Here is a 19,750-nt window from a genome sequence, read left to right as displayed (position 1 = left end):
TGACCATGTTAACCCTGGTATGTATGGAGAGTCAGTTCAGCAGCCAGTGATGGACCTGATGAAAAATCCAGATGTTTGTTGTTCTGCTGTGAATCCATAGTCATAAAGCAACACCATATAAAGAACAGGAGTACATGTGGCACGTTAGAGCCTAACAAATTTATTTGAGCGTAGCTTTGTGGGCTACAGCCCACTTCATCGGATGCATGCGTGAGCAGTAGGAATATATAACTAAATCAACACACACACACACACCACACACACACCCACACACACAGCACCACAACACACACAACACACACACCCGAAACGAGCACACACACAACACACGACTACACAGAGAAACAGATACAACGGGTGTTACCATACACACTTCTAACAAGTAGTGATCAGTTAAGATGAGCTATTACCAGGCAAGGGGCGAGAAACTTTTGTAAGTGGTATACAAATGGGCCATTTGCAGCAGTTGACAAGAAGTTGTGAGGAACAGTAGAGGGGTGGGAAATAAACATGGGGATAGTTTTACTTTGTGTATGACCCATCCACTCCCAAGTCTTTATTCAAGCCTCATTTAATGGTGTCCATTTGAAATTAATTCATATTCTGCAGTCTCTCGTTGGAGTCTGTTTTTGAATGGTTTTTTTTTGTAATATTGCGACTTTTAGGTCTGTAATGGGAGATTGAAGTGTTCTCTGACTGGTTTTGTATTTAATGTTATAATCCTTGATGTCTGATTTGTGTCCATTTATTCTTTTACCTAGGAGACTGGTTTGGTCATCGTTACATGGCAGAGGACATTGCTGGCACATGATGGCATATACACATAGGTAGATGTGCAGCTGAAGAGCCTCTGATAATGTGTGCTGAATGGTGATAGGTCCTCCTATGATGGTGTTCCCTGAATAGATATGTGGACAGATGTTGGCAACGGGGCTTTGTTGCAAAGATAGGTTCCTGGGTAGTTTTTTGTTGTGTGGTGTTGTGGTTGCTGGTAGTGTTTTGCTTCAGGTTGGGGGCTGTCTATAAGCAAGGACTGGCCTGTCTCCGAAGAATCGTGAGAGTGATGGATCGTCCTTCAGGATAGGTTGTAGAACCTTGATGATGCGGTGGAGAGGTTTTAGCTGGGGGCTGAAGGTGATGGCAAGTGGCGTTCTGTTACTTTCTTTGTTGGGTCTGTCCTGTAGTAGGTGACTTCTGGGTACTCTTCTGGCTCTGTCAATCTGCTTCTTCACTTCAGCAGGTGGATATTGTAGTTGTAAGAATGCTTGATAGAGATCTTGTAGGTGTTTGTCTCCGTCTGAGGAGTTGGAGCAAATGCTGTTGTATCGTAGAGCTTGGCTGTAGACAATGGATCGTGTGGTGTGGTCTAGATGAAAACTGGAGGCATGTAGGTAAGTATAGCGGTCAGTAGGTTTCCGGTATAGGGTGGTGTTTATGTGACCATCGCTTATTAGCACTGTAGTGTTCAGGAAGTGGATCTCTTGTGTGGACTGGTCCTGGCTGAGGTTGATGGTGGGGTGGAAATTGTTGAAATCATGGTGGAATTCCTCAAGGGCTTCTTTTCCATGGGTCCAGATGATGATGTCATCAATGTAGCACAAGTAGAGCAGGGGCATTAGGTACAAGAGCTGAGGAAGCATTGTTCTAGGTCAGCCATAAAAATGTTGGAATACTGTGGGGCAATGGGGGTACCCATAGCAGTGCAGCTGATTTGAAGGTATATGTTGTCCTCAAATGTGAAATAGTTATGGGTGAGGACAAAGTCACCATATAGTTTTTTCTGAGGCTAACACTGAACTGAATAGAAAATTAATCCTTAAGAGTAATTGTATTTCATTGAAAGGTGTTTCTAGTGTATTTCTGGGTGTACCTTTAAAATTACAGATCACAAAAGATCTGGTTCTCTGAGACAATGATCTAACATAAAAGCCTTTGATTAGTATTGTGACCAGCTTTAGAAACTTTGCACAGTCTGAATTTCGGCATCCAGGACAGGATGGATTGATTTAAATCACCAGTTTTAATCATGATTTAAACCAGCAACCAGGAAGCCTTGATTTAAATAATAAATTTTAATCATGTTTTGCATTTGTACTTTTTAGTTATTTTCATAGACAAAAATTGATTTTTTCATTAGTTGGTAACTATTAAACTATGTTGATTTGCAATTAAATGTAGCCTTTACACTAAATATGGTATTTCTTTTTGCTAGTCAGTAGAATAAACTATATACACCTTTTATTTGAACAGTTATATAGCTTAACTTACATTTATTCATTCTTAATTTTTACATTTTTATTATGTTAGGAAAAGGTGAATGATGCATTTCTGATTATTACTAGATGTTTAATTTTTTTACTTGTGATTTGTGTCAAGCTCTGTTTGGATGGAAATTCAAATTAAATTAAAAATGCACAAAACTAGCATTTTTAAATTAAATAAGTTTCTTAAAATTTATAAACTTTTTTCTTATCAAAATGTATCTAAAATATTTTGGTATTTATAATTAACTGATTTATTAAACAGAGGAAATATTATCTGTATTTAATGAACTGAACTGATTATTTCTTGTCACTATGCCCTTCAGGGTGTCAGAACTAGTAGATCTGACCCTCTCACATCTGATTTTTATTCATAGACTGGAAAGGAAAACAAGCTGTCCTGCTTTTTCAACTGCCAATTGGTTTCTTAACTTAATTGAGATCAATTACTAGTTTGTTCTATCTGAATAAACTGAAATGAAGAAAATATTCTCTTTGCTCCTGCAGAAGAGGCTGCTGCAGTCAAAAGCTGATTTAGCAGTTAAATTAACTCTGGATCCAGGTTCTTAACCAATGATTTCATCAGTTCAGTGGTTTGACCTTCTTTAAAACTTTGGCAGCAAGTGTGTACTGCTTCATGTTATTTTTTTGTATTTAAATTGTACCACAGAATCTCTGTGGATGGATAATTCCATGCTCTAAAAATAAGAATATAGCAGTAGGGATATATTACTGACTACCTGACTAGGATGGTGATAGTGACTGTGAAATGCTCAGGGAGAATAGAGAGGCTATTAAAATAAAGAACTCAGTTAAAATCCCCCCTTATTACTATCTTCATATTGACTGGGTACATTTTACCTCAGGATGGGATGCAGAGATAAAGTTTTGTGACACCTTAAATGACTGCTTCTTGGAGCAGCTAGTCCTGGAACCCACAAGAGGAGAGGCAATTCTTGATTTAGTCCTAAGTGGAGCACAGGATCTAGTCTAAGAGGTGAATATAGCTGGACTGCTTGGTAACAGTGACCAAAAATTTAACATCCCTATGGTGGGGAAAACACTGCAGCAGCCCAACACTGTAGCGTTTAATTTCAGAAAGGGGAACTACACAAAAAGGAAGTTAGGTGAACAGAAATTAAAAGGTACAGTGCCAAAAGTGAAATCCCTGCAAGTTGCATGAGCACTTTTTAAAGACACCATAATAGAGGTTCAACTTAAATGTATACCTTAAATTAAAAAAACATAGTAAGAGAACCAAAAAAGTACCACCGTGGCTAAACTACAAAGTAAAAGAAGTAGTGAGAGGCAAAAAGGCATCCTTTAAAAAGTAGAAGTTAAATCCTATTGAGGAAAATAGAAAGGAGCATAAAGTCTGGCAAATAAGTGTAAAAATATAATTAGGAAGGCCAAAGAAGAATTTGAAGAACAACTAGCCAAAAACTCAGAAAGTAATAACAAAAAATGTTTTAAGTACATCAGAAGCAGGAAGCCTGCTAAACAACCAGGGGGGCCACTGAACGATCGAGATGCTAAAGGAGCACTCAAGGATGATAAGGCCATTGCGGAGAAACTAAATGAATCTTTGCATCGGTCCTCACGGCTAAGAATGTGAGGGAGATTCCCAAATCTGAGCCGTTCTTTTTGGCTGACAAATCTGAGGAACTGTCCCAGATTAAGGTGACATTAGAAGTGCTTTTGGAACAAATTGATAAACAGTAATAAGTCACCAGGACCAGATGGTATTCAAATGTGAAATTGCAGAACTACTACCTATAGTCTGTAACCTATCATTTAAATCAACTTCTGTACCAAATGACTGGAGGATAGCTAATGTGACACCAATTTTTAAAAAGGGTTCCAGAGGTGATTCCAGCAATTACAGGCCAGTATGCCTGATTTCAGTACCGAGCAAACTGGTTGAAACTATAGTAAAGAAAGTCGAAAATTGTCAGACACATAGAAGAACTTAATTTATTGGGGAAGAGTCAGCATGTTTTTTGTAAAGGGAAATCATACCTCATCAATCTACTAGATTCTTTGAAGGGGGGAGGTAAAAAAGCATGTGGACAAGGGGGATCCAGTGGATATAGCGTACTTAGATTTTCAGAAAGCCTTTGACAAGGTTCCTCACCAAAGGCTCTAAAGCAAGATAAGCTGTCATGGCATAACAGGGAAGGTCCTCTTATGGATTGGTACCTGGATAAAAGATAGGAAACCAAGGGTAGGAATAAATGATGTATTTTCAGAATGGAGAGAGATAAATAGTGGTGTCCCCCATGGGCCTAGTTCTATTAAATTTATTCATAAATTATTTGGAAAAGGGGGTTGTGACAGACCCAGGCCAGTGGGGTAAAGGAGTCTGGTTGAGGGCAAATATATTGGTCACTGGATGAGTAGTTTTGTGTTCCCTGAGTGACCAGAGCAGGGGCTGCACTAGAGTAATCAGGAACCTGCTAAAACCAATTAAGGCAGACAGGCTGATTAGAACACCTGCAGCCAATCAAGGCAGGCTAATCAGGACACCTGGGTTTAAAAAGGAGCTCACTCCAGTCAGGGAGTGGGGAGCCCAGAGGAGAGGAAAGTGCGGTGGAGGAGGTTGGGAGCAAGAGCACCAAGGAGCGAGAGTGAGAGGGTATGCTGCTGGAGGACTACGATACAAGTGTGTCAGACGAGCCAGGAGGAAGGTCCTGTGGTAGAGGATAAAGGTGGTTTTTGGAGGAGGCATGGGGAGATAGCCGCAGGGAGTTGTAGCTGTATGCAGACGTTTACAGGAGGCATATAGACGCTGTGATCCAGGCCAGGAGCCCTGGGTGGAACCTGGATGAGAGGTGCGGAGCCCGGTTGGCCCCGGGTCCCCCAAACTCCCAAACCTGATCAGAACAGGAGAAGTGACCACAGACCTGGGGGAAGATCACTGAGGTGAACAAATCGAAATAAGCGCAGGAACCCACCAAGTAAGGAGGGAACTTTGTCACAGGGCATGACAGTATGAGGTGGCAGAATTTGCAGATGATGCAAACCACTCGAGCAGATTGAAAACTGCGCAAGGATCTCTCAAAACTGGGTGAGTGGTCAACAAAATGGCAGATAAATTGCAGTGTTGATAATACAAAGTAATGCACATTGGAAACATAATCCAACTATTCATGATGGGGTCTAAATTGCTGTTACCAGTAAGAAAGAGATGTTGGGAGTCATTGTGGATAGTTCTCTGAAACATCCACTCAATGTGCAGCAGCAGTCAAAAAAGCAAATCAGAATGTGGGAGTAATTAAGAAAGAGATAGATAATAAGACAGAAATTATCATATTGCCACTATATGAATCCATGGTATACTCACATCTTGAATACTGCATGCAGATGTGGTCCCCCCATCTCAAAAAAGATATAGTGGCATTGAGAAAGGTTCAGAAAAGGGCAACAAAGATGATTAGGGGTATGGAACGGCTGCCGTATGACAAGAGATTAATAAGATTGGGACTTTTCAGCTTGGAAAAGAGACGATTAAGGGGGAATGTGATTGAAGTCTATGAAATAATGACTGGTGTGGAGAAACCATATAAGGAAGTGTTATTTACTCCTCATAATACAAGAACTAGGGGTCACCAAATGAAATTAACATGCAGCAGATTTAAAACAAACAAAAAAGTATTTTTTCACACAATGCACAGTCAATCTGTGGAACTCCTTGCCAGAGGATGTTGTGAAGGCCAAGACTATAACAAAGTTTTAAAAAAAGGACTAGATTAGTTCATGGAGGATAGGTTCATCAATGGCTATTAGCCTGGATGGACAGGGATAGTGTCTCTAGCCTCTTTTTGCTAGAAGCTGGAAATGCGCGATGGGATGGATCACTTGATGAATACCTCTTCTGTTCTTTCCCTGTGGGACACCTGGCATTGTCCACTGTTGGAAGACAGGATACTTGGCTAGATGGACCTTTGATCTGACCCAGTATGGCCATTCTTATGTTCTTAAATTAAATGCTTTTAATAGATTACAATAAGTTTAGCCCTTGACATTGACAACCTATTTCAAATTTAATTTTAAATAGGTTTATTTTAAAAAAAATCCCTGTATTTAAATTTAAAAGAATAATTTTTTAAAAAAAATCTTTCTTTTTTTTTTTTGTCACCCAGCTCCAGGATGCAGTTTTAAATAGCCATCCATGGGGAACTTAAGGTCAACAGGAAGTTGTTTATCCATTTCTCATATGCCTCTTCTATTATCTTCTACCTGCACTGCAGCGCTTGATGTGTGCAAGTTTTTATCCAACAGGAATTAAAACTGGCTGTTACTCACCCGATTCAAGATGTGGTGACCCAGTAGAATTCTACTTTCAATAGTTAGATATTTTCAGGACTGTGAACAAGCTTTTGCCATCTTTTGTTCAGAAGTTCCTAGCATTCCACAGACCCAAACATGGTGGAGTCTCACAGAGGCTTGTCTTTATAATTCTTGTCTTGGAGCCTGTCAAGCCTGTATTTCTGTTGCGAGACCTGCAGTATGAGCATTGACAGCCGACCCCGGGGGTGATACCCAAATGATTGCCTATATATACACATGCACTTCTATTACATTTTCACATTGGTATCAGAGTAATCAAAATCTAGGTTTTAAATTCCATTTCAGACCGGTTCAGCCACATTGAAGTAGAACAAGAATATACAGTTTCCTGCATGCTAGATGCCCAATTTAAGGCATTTTTATTTAGTTCTGAGATAGCTCATGATGGACATTGGTGCTGGTATAGCAGGAGCCACCAACATATTCTGAACCCTTTGGTAGCTCCTGTGGAGGCACTGGGATATGAAGCTTACTGCAAAGGTGCAGATGTATAGAACTATGGTTTTACCAACTTTATTGTAAGACAATGAAGTGTAAACACTGAGGAAGGGTGGCGAGTGGTGGATTTATGTTTTTTTTTATTTTTTTATTTTTGTCATCTTTGTCAACTGCTCCACTTAAGTGACAGGACAAGATCAGCAGTGAGGATATTCATAGCCAAACCCAGAAACCACCCCCATCAGCACTGGTTCAATTTTGACAGTTTCTTGATATGGACATATTGTTAGGATGGAAGACCAGCGCATTGTGAAGTGTTTACCAAAGAATTCTGCTATATGGTGGGTGATCACAGGGTCACCCAAAGCTTCGGTAGTGTGATAAGATTGCCAGTGACAGACAGTCTGAACATCCAGCCAGACCGTCTGAAGAACTGAGCTAGAGATCAATCTGGGTGTGCTCCATCTGCAAGAAGGCTGTCCCCCTTTAGGATTTGCCTTGATGATGTCATGTGATATTGGAATATCTGCCACCTTGACATAGGTTGAAGGAAAACATGCACAGAAAAGCCAAGAATGGACAGCATGCAATAGAAACAGAGAGCAGAGAAACAAGTTAATTAGCAACCTCTTAAGGAAGTCAGAGTAGATACTAAAAGCATGTGGAGTTACTAAGAGAAGCTATGGATAGTCTTCCATCTAGTGCAGGGGTTGGCAACCTTTCAGAAGTGGTGTGCTGAGTCTTCACTTATTCACTCTAATTTAAGGTTTCGTGTGCCAGTAATACATTTTAATGTTTTTAGAAGGTCTCTTTCTATAAGTCTATAATACATATCTAAACTATTGTTGCATGTAACGTAAATAAGGTTTTTAAAATGTTTTAGAAATTTCATTTAAAATATTAAATTAAAGTGCAAAACCCCCTAGACCAGTGGCCAGGACCCGGGCAGTGTGAGTGCCACTGAAAATCAGCTCGCGTGCCGCAAGTTGTCTACCCCTGATCTAGTGAAATTCAGTGTAAAGGGAATTTTCTTTATATGTATTAGAGACCAGTTTGTCACAGGTAGCTCCTGCTGAAGAGTGGTGAGAACAAAATTCTATCAAACTCAAAATCTTTTCCCATTTGCAATGTTTCTTTGAAACTCTGCTCATCATTGTGTAATGTGAGATGCCATTTAGCATTGTTTAGGTTGTCTAATATGATCAGAGGTACGGATAGCTCCTGGCATGGCCTCCCGCAGCTCCCACTGGCCACGGTTCGCTGTTCCCTGCGAATGGGAGCTGTGGGAACGGCAAACCGCAGCCACTGTGAACTGCGGGGGACTGTGCCTGCGGACTGTCAATGTAAACAAATGTCTTGCGTCCTGCCAGCGGAGTACCCTGATGGGCTGCTTGCTAATCCCGTCCTAGTACATTCTGTATAATTCCTAAATATCACAAATGGTCTAATCTTCCTCCGAAATGTACTTGATCTGTGAATGAATTTAGTACTCTATATGCTGGAATTTGGCTTTTAAAACACTGATAAGCTGTGTTATTTCAGCTCTCAAAACACATGGTAGTTATTTTTATTAATTTTGCCTTAAAAACACCCAGATGAAGATTTGCAAAAATTGAGTGACATCCAGATTAACACTTGGTGTCTAATGAAAATTTAGGGTAAATAATAGAGGGATATTTGGGGGCAGGGGGGTTGTTTTATCTTTAGTTTAGTATTGGTAAACTGATACATACCTGATTTTTCTCCTTTTTTAAAAAAAGGGGTTTGTTCAGTTAAATAGAAGTCAATTGGTTTGTGATAAGTGGAATTGATCTATCACTTCAGCTGTTAGACCCCTTCAATCTCTTTCTGTAACAGAGAAGGTCATAGCTGTGAAGATGAGTTCTGAAGCCAAGCTTATGCCTTCATAACGAATTCATTACTTTTTATTCAGGGCTTTGAAGCTGTGCTCCGGCTCCGGTCCAGCTCTAGGCAAAAACCTCCGGGCTCCAGCTCCAGGCTCCGCTCCGAAGCCCTGTTTTTGATGCGTTCTCTTTGTTTTTGAAGGCAGACAGCCCTTGTTCATGAGGATGCATTGGAGAAATGTTAATGGAAAAGCTTTAAATTCCTCAGGATTGATGCAAAAATGTTTGATTGTACTATACCAAAGCAATATTAAGCATCATTTAACTCTGTTATATATTTTTATTCTTTTTCTTCAGTGCTTCTACCAAGCCCAGTCTGCTGTTCCCTGCAACAGCCTCCTAAACTCTGCCTATTACTCTCTCTCACCTCAAACCCTGTCACCCTTCTCATACAATCCTTAGTTCTCAGCAGTTGCCTATTTTGAACAGGAGTGGGTAATCCAGCAGACAGTGGATGGCTGAGTAGAAACCTTCTCCACCTGTGTCAATGTAATACACTGGCAGAGTGTGGGTTATGTCCCCCTCTACTGGCTGTTCCTCTGGAATATAACAGCCTATCACTGCTCCAGATAGTGGAATTACAGCTTTAGTTGTTGACCCCACACATTTCTGAAAATGGGCATCTCTGACTGTGCTCACTGCCTGCTCCTTTGTAAGCTCCGATCCTTCAACATGCACATGTTCTGAATGCCCAACCAGCGCGTTTGAAAATTGTCAACATATGCATTTCTTGTTTGCACCCAGGATGTACCTGTATATAAAGATTTATGCCCACACAAGCCTCTTATTCTTATGTGGTTTGTTTTCCTTACCTATCTCACAAGGGTTTTGTGCAGCTTACTGGGTAAAAATGTGAGACACTTGCAGAGTTTTTAATAGAACCCAGGAGTTATGGTTCCCAATTCAGTGCTCTAACAGCTATACGACACTACCTTTCATGTGTCCATTTGATTATGTGGATCATAATTTTGGTTGATATCCCAGTTACACTTTTAAAAATAAATAGGCTGCATCTCTGCTCAATACTAAGAGAAATATTACTCACCAAACTATCATTAAAAGCCAGAGACTTTAGAAAAGTTTTCCTGGCAGTTATTTTGCACCTCTACTTCAATATAACACTGTCCTCGGGAGCCAAAAAATCTTACCATGTTATAGGTGAAAACATTATATCAAACTTGCTTTGATCCGCTGGAGTCTGCAGCCCCCCCGCCCCCCCGGCAACACTGCTTTACCGCGTTATATCAGAATTTGTGTTATATCGGGTCATGTTATATCAGGGTAGAGGTGTAGTTTTAATTACTGAATAATCACCATTTCCCATATGTAATAGAATCTAGTGTGTCTCCATATCATTTCACAAATTGTGGCCTCAAGACCAGCATGACAGCTTCATGGTATTCTACTGTAGTTGCCCACAGGGAGTCTTGAGTTTGTGTCCTGACTTGAGTTCACTGTTGAATGCTCTGGTGGGCAAGGACAAGAAATGTAATGTGGACACGGTGTTCTCAGCCCTTGTGGAGTCATAAGTGTCTCATATCACTATCCACTGAATATGTCTGGCCAACCACAGGAGTAGCTTTGGACAGGTGATTGAAGGAGCAATCACATGAAGCATTCTTCATCTAAGGCAAGGTCAGAGCAATGCAGGGTCTTTGGAAGGGCATAGAAGAAGAAGAGGGATTCCAGAGGATCCTGTCTAGAAGATGTCATAATCAACAGTGTTAGTACTACATAACGGTGCTATTGCATTAAATGCTTTGGTTTCTTTATAAAATATAGCTGGTCATAGAAAAATGATTCTTAAACTTTTATTCTGTGCTCTTTTTTTCTGTATTTTAGGTCTTTTGAAAGAAGCAATAGATGATGCTAACAAGGCTGTTGAGTTAGACCCTTTGAACCCTGTAAGTAATAGTGACGTGAACTGGTCCCTAATACACCTTGTACATGGTTTTATTCATATGTAATTTTACTTTTTTCTGGGAACTGTGCACAAAGTTAGTCTGTGCTAACATATCTTATTCCTGTTACTTCATTTTTCACCTTGAGACTTTGTGCTGACTTGCTTGTCTCATCCACTTGTTATAGCTTGATATTTGGTGCCTAAACCCAAGATTTAGGCCGTCAAGTGCCTGTTTTATGTTTCACTGAGATCCACAAAACCTCCACTCAGCTGCCACCTAGCCCTAGGCATCTAAACTCAGTACTTAAATTTTCTGGGTAAGAGTTCCCTAGGTGCCTATGTTTCTGCCTCTGGGCATGTGCACTACTGCCTCCCTCTAGGCATCTGGATACTGGTCTCCTGTGAAGTCAGAGAGTGATCCAGAAACCAGGGAAAGATAGGCACGCCTCTGCCTGTGTCACCTGTGGAGCCCAATCTGGTAGATGTACTTAGAGACTACTTACTGGATCAGGTCCCATTCAAAAGTGTGTGTGTGCATGTGCATGCGTGTGTGTGCATGCACGCAGGTGTGCGCCTGCCTTATAATGTTTAGTCCAGTGGTTAGAGAACTGTCCTGACATGTGGGAGACCTGAGTTTAGTTCCCTCCTCTGCCTCAGGGGGCGAAGGGATTTGAATAGGGGTCTCCCACATCTCTCAGGAAAATATCCTATCCACTGAGCTATGTGGTGTTCTCATTTGAGGCTACTCAATGTCTCTTGCTGAAGCTGTTCCACTTTGGATAAATACTTAAATCATCAATGAAAAAGAGAAACTCTATAGTTAGGGCACCCGGCTTGGAGGTGAAAGATCTACAGGTCATTCCCAGGCCCGCTGACAGCAATTCTAGGGCCAGGGCAAGAGCCAAACCTAGGGGGGGACAGGGCCCAGGGCGGAAGTGATGAATTTGTCACTTCTGGGACTGCCTGTCACTCCCAGGCATGCACGACCGCTCTGGGCCCTGAGCTTTTGTTGGGACCCACAGGCCTTCACGATTGGCCAGTGTGGTCACACGCATAGGAGCCCTGTGCCCTGCCCGGTAAATTTAAAAGGGCCTGGGCCCCTGGGCAATTGCCCCATTTCCCGTCCCCCTGTCGGCGGGCCTGGCCATTCTCATGCTGCAATGGTTAAGTAATTATCAAAAGTGGAACAGTTTCAACAGGATAGATTGAAGGAGCCCCACATCATAAGAACATAAGATGGCCCTGCTGGGTCACATCAAAGCTCCATCTAGCCCAGTATCCTGTCTTCCGACAGTGGCCAGTGCCAGGTGCCGCAGAGGGAGTGAACAGAACAGGTAATCGTCAAGTGATCCATCCCCTGTTGCTCATTCCCAGCTTCTGGCAAACAGAGGCCAGGGACACCATTCATGCCCATCCTGGCTAATAGCCATTGATGGACCTATCCTCCAGGAATTTTTCTAATTCCTTTTTTTAATCCTGTTATGGTCTTGGATGTCACAACGTCCTCTGGCAAAGAGTTCCACAGGTTGACTGTGCGTTGTGTGAAAAAATACTTCCTTTTATTTGTTTTAAACCTGCTGCCTATTAATTTCATTTGGTGACCCCTAGTTCTTGTGTTTTGAGAAGCAGTAAACAACACTTCCTTATCTACTTTCTCTACACCAGTCATGATTTTATAGACCTCAATCATATCTCCCCTTAGCCCTCTCTTTTCCAAGCTGAAAACTGCCAATCTTATTAATCTCTCCTCATAGGGAAGCCTTTCTGTACCCCTAATCATTTTTGTTGCCCTTTTCTGAACCTTTTCCAATTCCAATATATCTTTTTTGAGATGAGGTGACCACATCTGCACACAGTATTCAAGATGTGGGCATACCATGGATTTATTTAGAGGCAACATGATATTTTCTGTCCTATTATCTGTCCCTTTCTTAATTATTCCCAGCATTCTGTTCGCTTTTTTGACTACTGCTGCACATTGAGTGGATGTTTTCAGAGAACTATCCACAGTGACTCCAAGATCCTTCTTGAGTGGTAGGAGCTAAATTAGACCCCATCATTTTATATGTATAGTTGGGATTATGCTTTCCAGTGTGCATTACTTTGCATTATATCAATATTAAATTTAATCTGCCATTTTGTTGCCCAGTCACTCAGTTTTGAGAGATCCTTTTGTAGCTCTTCGCAGTCTGCCTGGGTCTTAACTATCTTTAGTAATTTTGTGTCATCAGAATATCCCCAGCTTAGTGGTTAAGAACATGTTTTGGGTGATGAGGAAGAACCCTATTTAAATACTTCCCCCACTTCAGGTGGAGGGGAAAATTGAACCTGTGTCTCCCCCATCCTAGATGAGCGTTCTAACCACTTGGATAAAAGTTATAAAGTGTGGGGCAAAGACAGCACAACTATCATCATATGTTCCTCTGGCCTTTTTGAATGGAGAGGAGATGACAACTAAGTCCTGGTCTACACTATGGGGCTAGGTCGACTTTAGCTGTGTTAGGTCAATTTTAAAATGAATGTGTCTACACAACCAACCCCATTCCGTTGACCTAAAGGGCTCTTAAAATTGACTTCTGTACTCTTCCCCGGGAAGGGGAGTAGTGCTAAAATCGACCTTGCTGAGTCAAATTTGGGGTAGTGCAGATGCAATTCGATGGTATTGGCCTCCAGGAGCTATCCCAGAGTGCTCCAGTGTGACCCCTCTGGACAGCATTTTGAGCTCTAATGTACTAGCCAGATACACGGGAAAAGCCCCGGGAAATTTCGAATTTCATTTCCTGTTTGGTCAGCATGGCGAGCCCAGCAACACAGGTGACCATGCAGTCCCCCCAGAATCGCAGATAAGCTCCAGCATGGACTGAAAGGGAGATATTGGATCTGATTGCTTTATGGGGAGAAGAATCTGTGCAGGCTGAACTCCGATCATAAAGAAGAAATGCTAATATATATGCCAAAATTGTATAGGGCATGGTGGACAGAGGCTGTAACAGGGGGACACAGCAGTGCCATGTGAAAGTTAACTAGCTCAGGCAAGACTTTCAAAAGACAAAGGCGGCAAATGGTTGCTCCGGGTCAGAGCCCTTTACATGTCGCTTCTGTGATCAGCTGCATGGTATTCTAGTGGGCGACCGTACCATGACCCCACCACTGTCCAGGGACACCTGCAAGGGGGGAGTCTCACGCAAAAGGCAGGAGGATTTTGTGGATGAGGAAGAGGAGAAGAATGCGCAGCAGGCAAGCAGTGAATCCATTCTCCCTGGTAGTCAGGACCTTTTCACCCTGGAGCCAATACTTTCCCAAGGCGGGATCCCCGACCCTAAAGGTGGGGAAGGCACCTCTGGTGAGTGCACATTTGTAACTACAGTCAAGGGTTTAAAAGCAATAGCGTTTAATGTTTGATTTGCCCTGAAGAATTGGGATGCATTTGTGGCCAGTACAACTACTGGAAAAGTCTGGTCACATGTCTGAGGATGAAGTGGGAATCCTCCAGGGACATCTCCATGAAGCTCTCCTGGAGGTACTCTTAAAGTCTTTGCAGAAGGTTTCTGAGGATGGCTGCCTTATTTCGTCCTCCATGGTAGGACACTTTACTACACCAAGCCAGTAGCAAGTAGTCTGGAATCATTGCAGCACAAAGCATGGCAGCGAATGGTCCTGGGTTTTGGTCGCATTCAAGCAACATTCGGTCTATATCTTTCTGTGTTAGCCTCAGGAGAGTGATATCATTCATGGTCACCTGGTTGAAATAGGGGAATTTTTGTAAGGGAACATTAAAAGGACCCTGTTCGTGCTGGGCTGTTTGTGCTTGACTAAAAGGGATCATCCCGGAGAATAGCCATGCGGTGAGGGGAGGGGTGAAGGGGTCATCTCAGAGAATAACTAGATGGTAGGGTGTAGGGAGGCATGTGCTGCATATCCACCCGAAAACTGCAGCCTCTCCTTTTAAATGTGAAATCCAACCGGCATTGCTTGCTATGGGAAAGGAGGGCACTACAGTTTGAAAACATTCCCACATGTTAAGAAGGCATAAGAAGCCAACCCAGTGTACCCATTGGCTTACCATGGCTGCCTGGAAACCGAATTCTGTTGCCCAGCTGTGTGATGTGTCACCATACCGGCAGGCATTTGTATAAAAGGCAAAATGCGACCTTGTACCTAAAGCATATGTGCTGTCTGCTGTGAATTGCTTGATTCACTGTGAAAGAGTCTCCCTTTTGTTCTCAGAAATGTATCATCTTAAATTTTACTCTCCCTTTTCATCCACCCCTCAGGTGCAAATGCTTCTGTGCTCCTCCTATCATCTCCGTCCCTGAGGTTAGCACAGATTAGAAGGCGAAAAAACTGTGTTTGCGATGACACGTTTTCCAAGCTCATGCAGTCCTCCTGCACTGATAAAGCACAGTTTAATGCATGGAGGCATTCAGTGGCAGAGGCCAGGAAAGCATTAAGTGAGTGCAATAAGAAGAGGCAGGAGGCGATGCGACTAATGGGGGAGCAAATGGAAATGATGAGGCATCTGGTGGAGCTGTAGGAAAGCCAACAAGAGCACAGACCCCCGCTGCATCCACTGTATAACCACCTGCCCTCCTCCGCAAGTTCCTTATCCTCCTCAGCCAGATGTCCAAGAATGCTGGGGGGAGGCTCCAGGCACCCAGCCACTCCACTCCAGAGGATGCCCCAAGCAACAGAAGGCTGTCATTCAAACAGTTTTGATTTGTAGTGTGGCTACAATAAGCAATGTGGCCTTGTCCTTCCCTCCTCCCCCACCCCACTTGGGCCACCTTGTCAGTTATCTCACTTTTTTTTAATTAATAAAGAATGGATGGTTTCAAAAGAGTAGTTACTTTATTTCCTTTGCCAGCTGTGATCGAAGGGGGGAAGGTGGTTGGCTTACAGGGAATTAAAATCAACAAAGGGGGCAGGTTTGCGTCAAGGAGAAACACACACAACTGTCACACCGTAACCTGGCCAGTCATGAAACTTGTTTTCAAAGCCTCTCTGATGCACAGCGCTCCTAGCTGTGCTCTTCTAATCGTCCTGGTGTCTGGCTGCTCAAAATCGTCTGTCAGACGATTTTGCCTCAACCTCCTACCCCGACATAAACGTCTCCTCCTTACTCCCACAGATATTATGGAGCACATAGCAAGCAGCAATAACTATGGGAATGTTGGTTGTGCTGAGGTCTAACCTAGTCAGCAAACATCACCAGCGAGCTTTTAAACGTCCAAAGGCACATTCTACCACCATTCTGCACTTGCTCAGTTTATAGTTGAACTGCTCCTTAGTACTGTCCAGGCTCTCTGTGTATGGCTTCCTGAGCCATGGAAGGAAGGGGTAGGCTGGGTCCCCAAGGATAACAATTGGCATTTCAACATCCATATGCAGTAGTCTGAGTTTAGAGGCTGCAAGTAAAATTATGCCTTATAAAGACATAGCCATACAGAGAATGAGACGAGTAGGTGCATCACCTGAGCAAGAGTAGGTTTGTACGGCATAATGTATCCAGAGGTGCTGTGAGGAGTACATTGTGCAACTACTTTTATTATGCTAGTAAAAAAGGTGATAGTATTGCGTGGTGTTAGTATTGCATCATGCCTCCCTATTCTGCCAAGACGTGCTGTCTGCTGGCAATAACTAACTAGCTCTGCTAGCTCACACCCCTTAACTACAGAGAAATTGGAAGAAGAGGCCCCTTGTTCCCATTCTCTTCTTCAGTTCAGCCATAATTTAGTCCTGAGTGGTCTTCTGGGATAGAGCACACTGAACTCACTGCTACTCTTTCTATTTTCCAGGATGTATATTGTGTTCGAGCTCTTGTTTGGAACACAGTGAAAGAAAAGAAGAGAGCGCTTTTTGATTTAAACTGTAGCCAGAAGCTAAAGCCTTCTCATATTTCCACTTTGATCATAAAGGGAATTATTAAAAATTCTCTTATGGCAACAGAGGGTACAAAGTATTTAGTGAAGAATAAAGATCATGAAAAGGTAAATGACATCTGGTTTAACTTAACTGTCTTATACGGTGTTTAAAAAAAAAGACTGTGGCTCAGACATGGGACCAAAATCAGCCATGGTATAAGCGAATGCAGCTCTTTTATTGCTGTCAGTGCTAATTCTTAGGCTGAATTTGGTAGTTTTGATTACAGATTTTTGCACTTGATCTGACCTTTCTCTGATATGAAGGACTTTTTCATATTATTGACTGCTTAAGATAAAGCATCGCCCTTCCCACCTTTCAGTCCTGATTCTGTCTCTTCTCTGCAGTAGCTACTAATACTTGGTTCTAAAAAACAAACCCTACCAAAAATGAAATGCTCCACTACTCTCACACATTCTTTCCCCAGGGAGAAGATGAGAGAACAAACATGTGACAGATATTAATTATGTCACTTAATGCATTGGTAGAAGATGCTCAGAGACTGGAACAATGAGCCACGGTATAAGAACTGACATAGAACAGAACAGTTGTATAAAAAGGAAATACATAATCACTGCTGAGGGGGATATATTGAATTATCTAATTCTTGGCCACACCACTTTTCTAGGCAGCACCATGTACTTTTTGAACTGCACTTTACTTACTATGGTGTTGTAATATGGGGTCTTTGTCTGTTAGTGCTTCCTTGTGGCAAAATGGGGAGCTACACCAACCTGGCTCCATCCCCCTTATGCCACCACACCCAAATCTATGTTTGTCAAGTCCTTGTTATGACTCAGCCCCTCCTGGCTGGTTTCTCAGTTGTCTCTGTTGCCTTCAGAATGGTAGGGAGTTAGAAATTCCATGGCTCTAGCAGGGGCTAATCAGTCCTAGGTCTCCTGGCTTTAACTTTAGGGCCTTCTCCAAAAGTTACTGGCTGGAATAGGTAGGGGAACCCAGGCTCAGGGTTCCAGCTAAGGGTCCTTGTTTGGAACAGCTGGAACCAGTCCTTCTCAGTCCCTTGCTGCTACCTGAACTGCTTCCCACCTCTCCTCCTCTGTAGGCTTCCTCAGCCTCTTGTTCTGCATCTCTTTCTTTGGAGTGTTGGCTTCTCAGACAGGTTCTCACAGTTTACTGGAGAGATTCTCTCTGCAGTCCCACTACCTCTCTAGCAGCCACCCCTCTTACTTTGCAGCCCTCTTGTCCTTACAGCTGCTGTGGGGCTGTTAGTCAGCTCTGGCTGAGCAGGCAGGCAGATGCTTCATTACCTTTTGGCTGCTGAACCAGGATGAGGTGTACCGACCCCATGACAGGTGTCCTTGGCTGACAAGAGGCTATAGGTTTTTTTTCACTGCCATGACCATCTCCAAAAGAAGAAGGAAGCTATTGTTGATCCTGTGGTTAATGTAGCTCTTCAAAGGAGATTTATTTATTTCTTAAATTCTGAAGCTGATAGAAAATCAATGATCATTTGTCGGGATGCATTGGTGTGAGGAGCCACTGCCTTTTGAACTGGTTAAACTCTGGAAAGTTGGGATTTAGAGAGATCATAAAAGATGAAATGATATTGGGCAAAGGGAGATGAAAACTTGAATATGAGTTTTTTTTCTAAGGAGTGGTCAAAATATTTTCTGATATGGAAGTCGTTTCAGAGGAGATGGGAGTGAGTCTTAGTTCCTGGCAATAGGACTGAATGTGCTATTTGATTTCTGAAGAGGAGGAGTAAATTGACAGAGACTGTTCTTATAGAGAATTTGTGGAGTATAAATACTTGAAATGTGGAACAGAAGTAAATTATAATGGAACAAAGAAATGATGAGGTTAATACAGGCTGATAGTAAACAGCCAAAGCAGTGAAAGGGATCTGCAGTTGAATGTTATCTGCATAGAAGGGATATTCAAATTTGAATTCAGAAAACCTTTGAACAATGGAAAGGAGATATTGAAGAGGTGACCAGGAGATGAATATGAATACTGGACTATTTATAAAAGGAAGGGGGAGGAAAGCATAGAAAATGTAATATATTTTTAAAACGCATTGCATTGAAAATGGCTGACATTTTTATATGTAGACTTACGTTTTCTGAGCATGATATGTGCAATGTAACTCATTTAGCAAAATAGCATAAAAGGAATGTTAGATATTGCTCAAGCCCACAAAGTAAAGGAAATGATCTGTTTAAATATCAAATATGTCAGTTCCATCACAGCATACCACATTAAGAGAAGTGCTCTTATTTGATTTGATAGTTGAGGATTAATCCTCTGCTGATTCTGCCCCTCCTCCTCATTTCTTTAGTGTTCTTAGGGCAGAATCATAGTTCTCTTTCAATATAATTTGTACTAGGTGTAAATTCTTTGGATGATGCAGTGTGTAAATCTGTTTGTTTTAGTTTAGAAATTAAAGTTGGGTCTGTATACAAATCACAAGATAACATTTTCAGAAGTACCTAAGACTTACATGCAGTGTTTTTATAGCTGTGTTGCTCCTATAATATTGCCTACTTCAAGAGATCAAAAATCATGAGTCAGACCCCCCCAAAATCATGAGATTGGCCCAAAAATCATGACATTTTAAAAAAAGAATGATACTGTGTTTTTTGAGGCCAGTCTCTTGGTTTTTGAACTCCCCCTGCCCATCCCCAGGGCTTGTGCATGTGACAGTGTTGTCCACTCTCCCACATGTACTGGATAAGGTGATTTTTGGCTCCTGCTGCAGGACCTCTCCTTTCCCTCCCATATCTGCCCATCTCCTGCCCAGCAATTAATCCTTTCTCCCAGTCTCCCATTAATTCTCTTCCCACCCAACCCTCTCAATTTGCCTCTCCCCAGTTCAGTCCCCCCTTCCCTGTCATCACCACCCCATCAGTTCAACCGGCATACCCCATTGACCCGCACTGCCCTCAGTTCACCTTCCCAGCACTCACCTCATCTGCTCGGAACCAGCCATCAATACAGCCTACCCACTCTGTCAG

The 19,750-nt window shown here is 42.3% G+C and overlaps 1 protein-coding gene across 6 annotated transcripts in view; it reads left to right on the top strand.

Moving 5' to 3' along the window:
- LOC116819258 (uncharacterized) overlaps positions 1 to 19,750 on the top strand; it is a 104,958-nt gene that overhangs the window by 11,179 nt on the left and 74,029 nt on the right. For 5 of the 6 annotated variants that reach the window (XM_075065612.1, XM_075065629.1, XM_075065623.1 and 2 more), the window contains 2 exons: positions 10,796 to 10,857; positions 16,652 to 16,843. In XM_075065612.1, coding sequence (XP_074921713.1) covers positions 10,796 to 10,857; positions 16,652 to 16,843 — 254 coding nt within the window. The remainder of the gene's footprint in view (positions 1 to 10,795; positions 10,858 to 16,651; positions 16,844 to 19,750) is intronic. The other variant, XM_075065639.1, reaches the window with a different exon arrangement.

The sequence above is a fragment of the Chelonoidis abingdonii genome, chromosome 1 (assembly GCF_003597395.2).
Source record: "Chelonoidis abingdonii isolate Lonesome George chromosome 1, CheloAbing_2.0, whole genome shotgun sequence".
Classification (NCBI taxonomy): Eukaryota; Metazoa; Chordata; order Testudines; family Testudinidae; genus Chelonoidis; species Chelonoidis abingdonii.
This window is presented reverse-complemented; position numbering and strand designations above follow the sequence as displayed.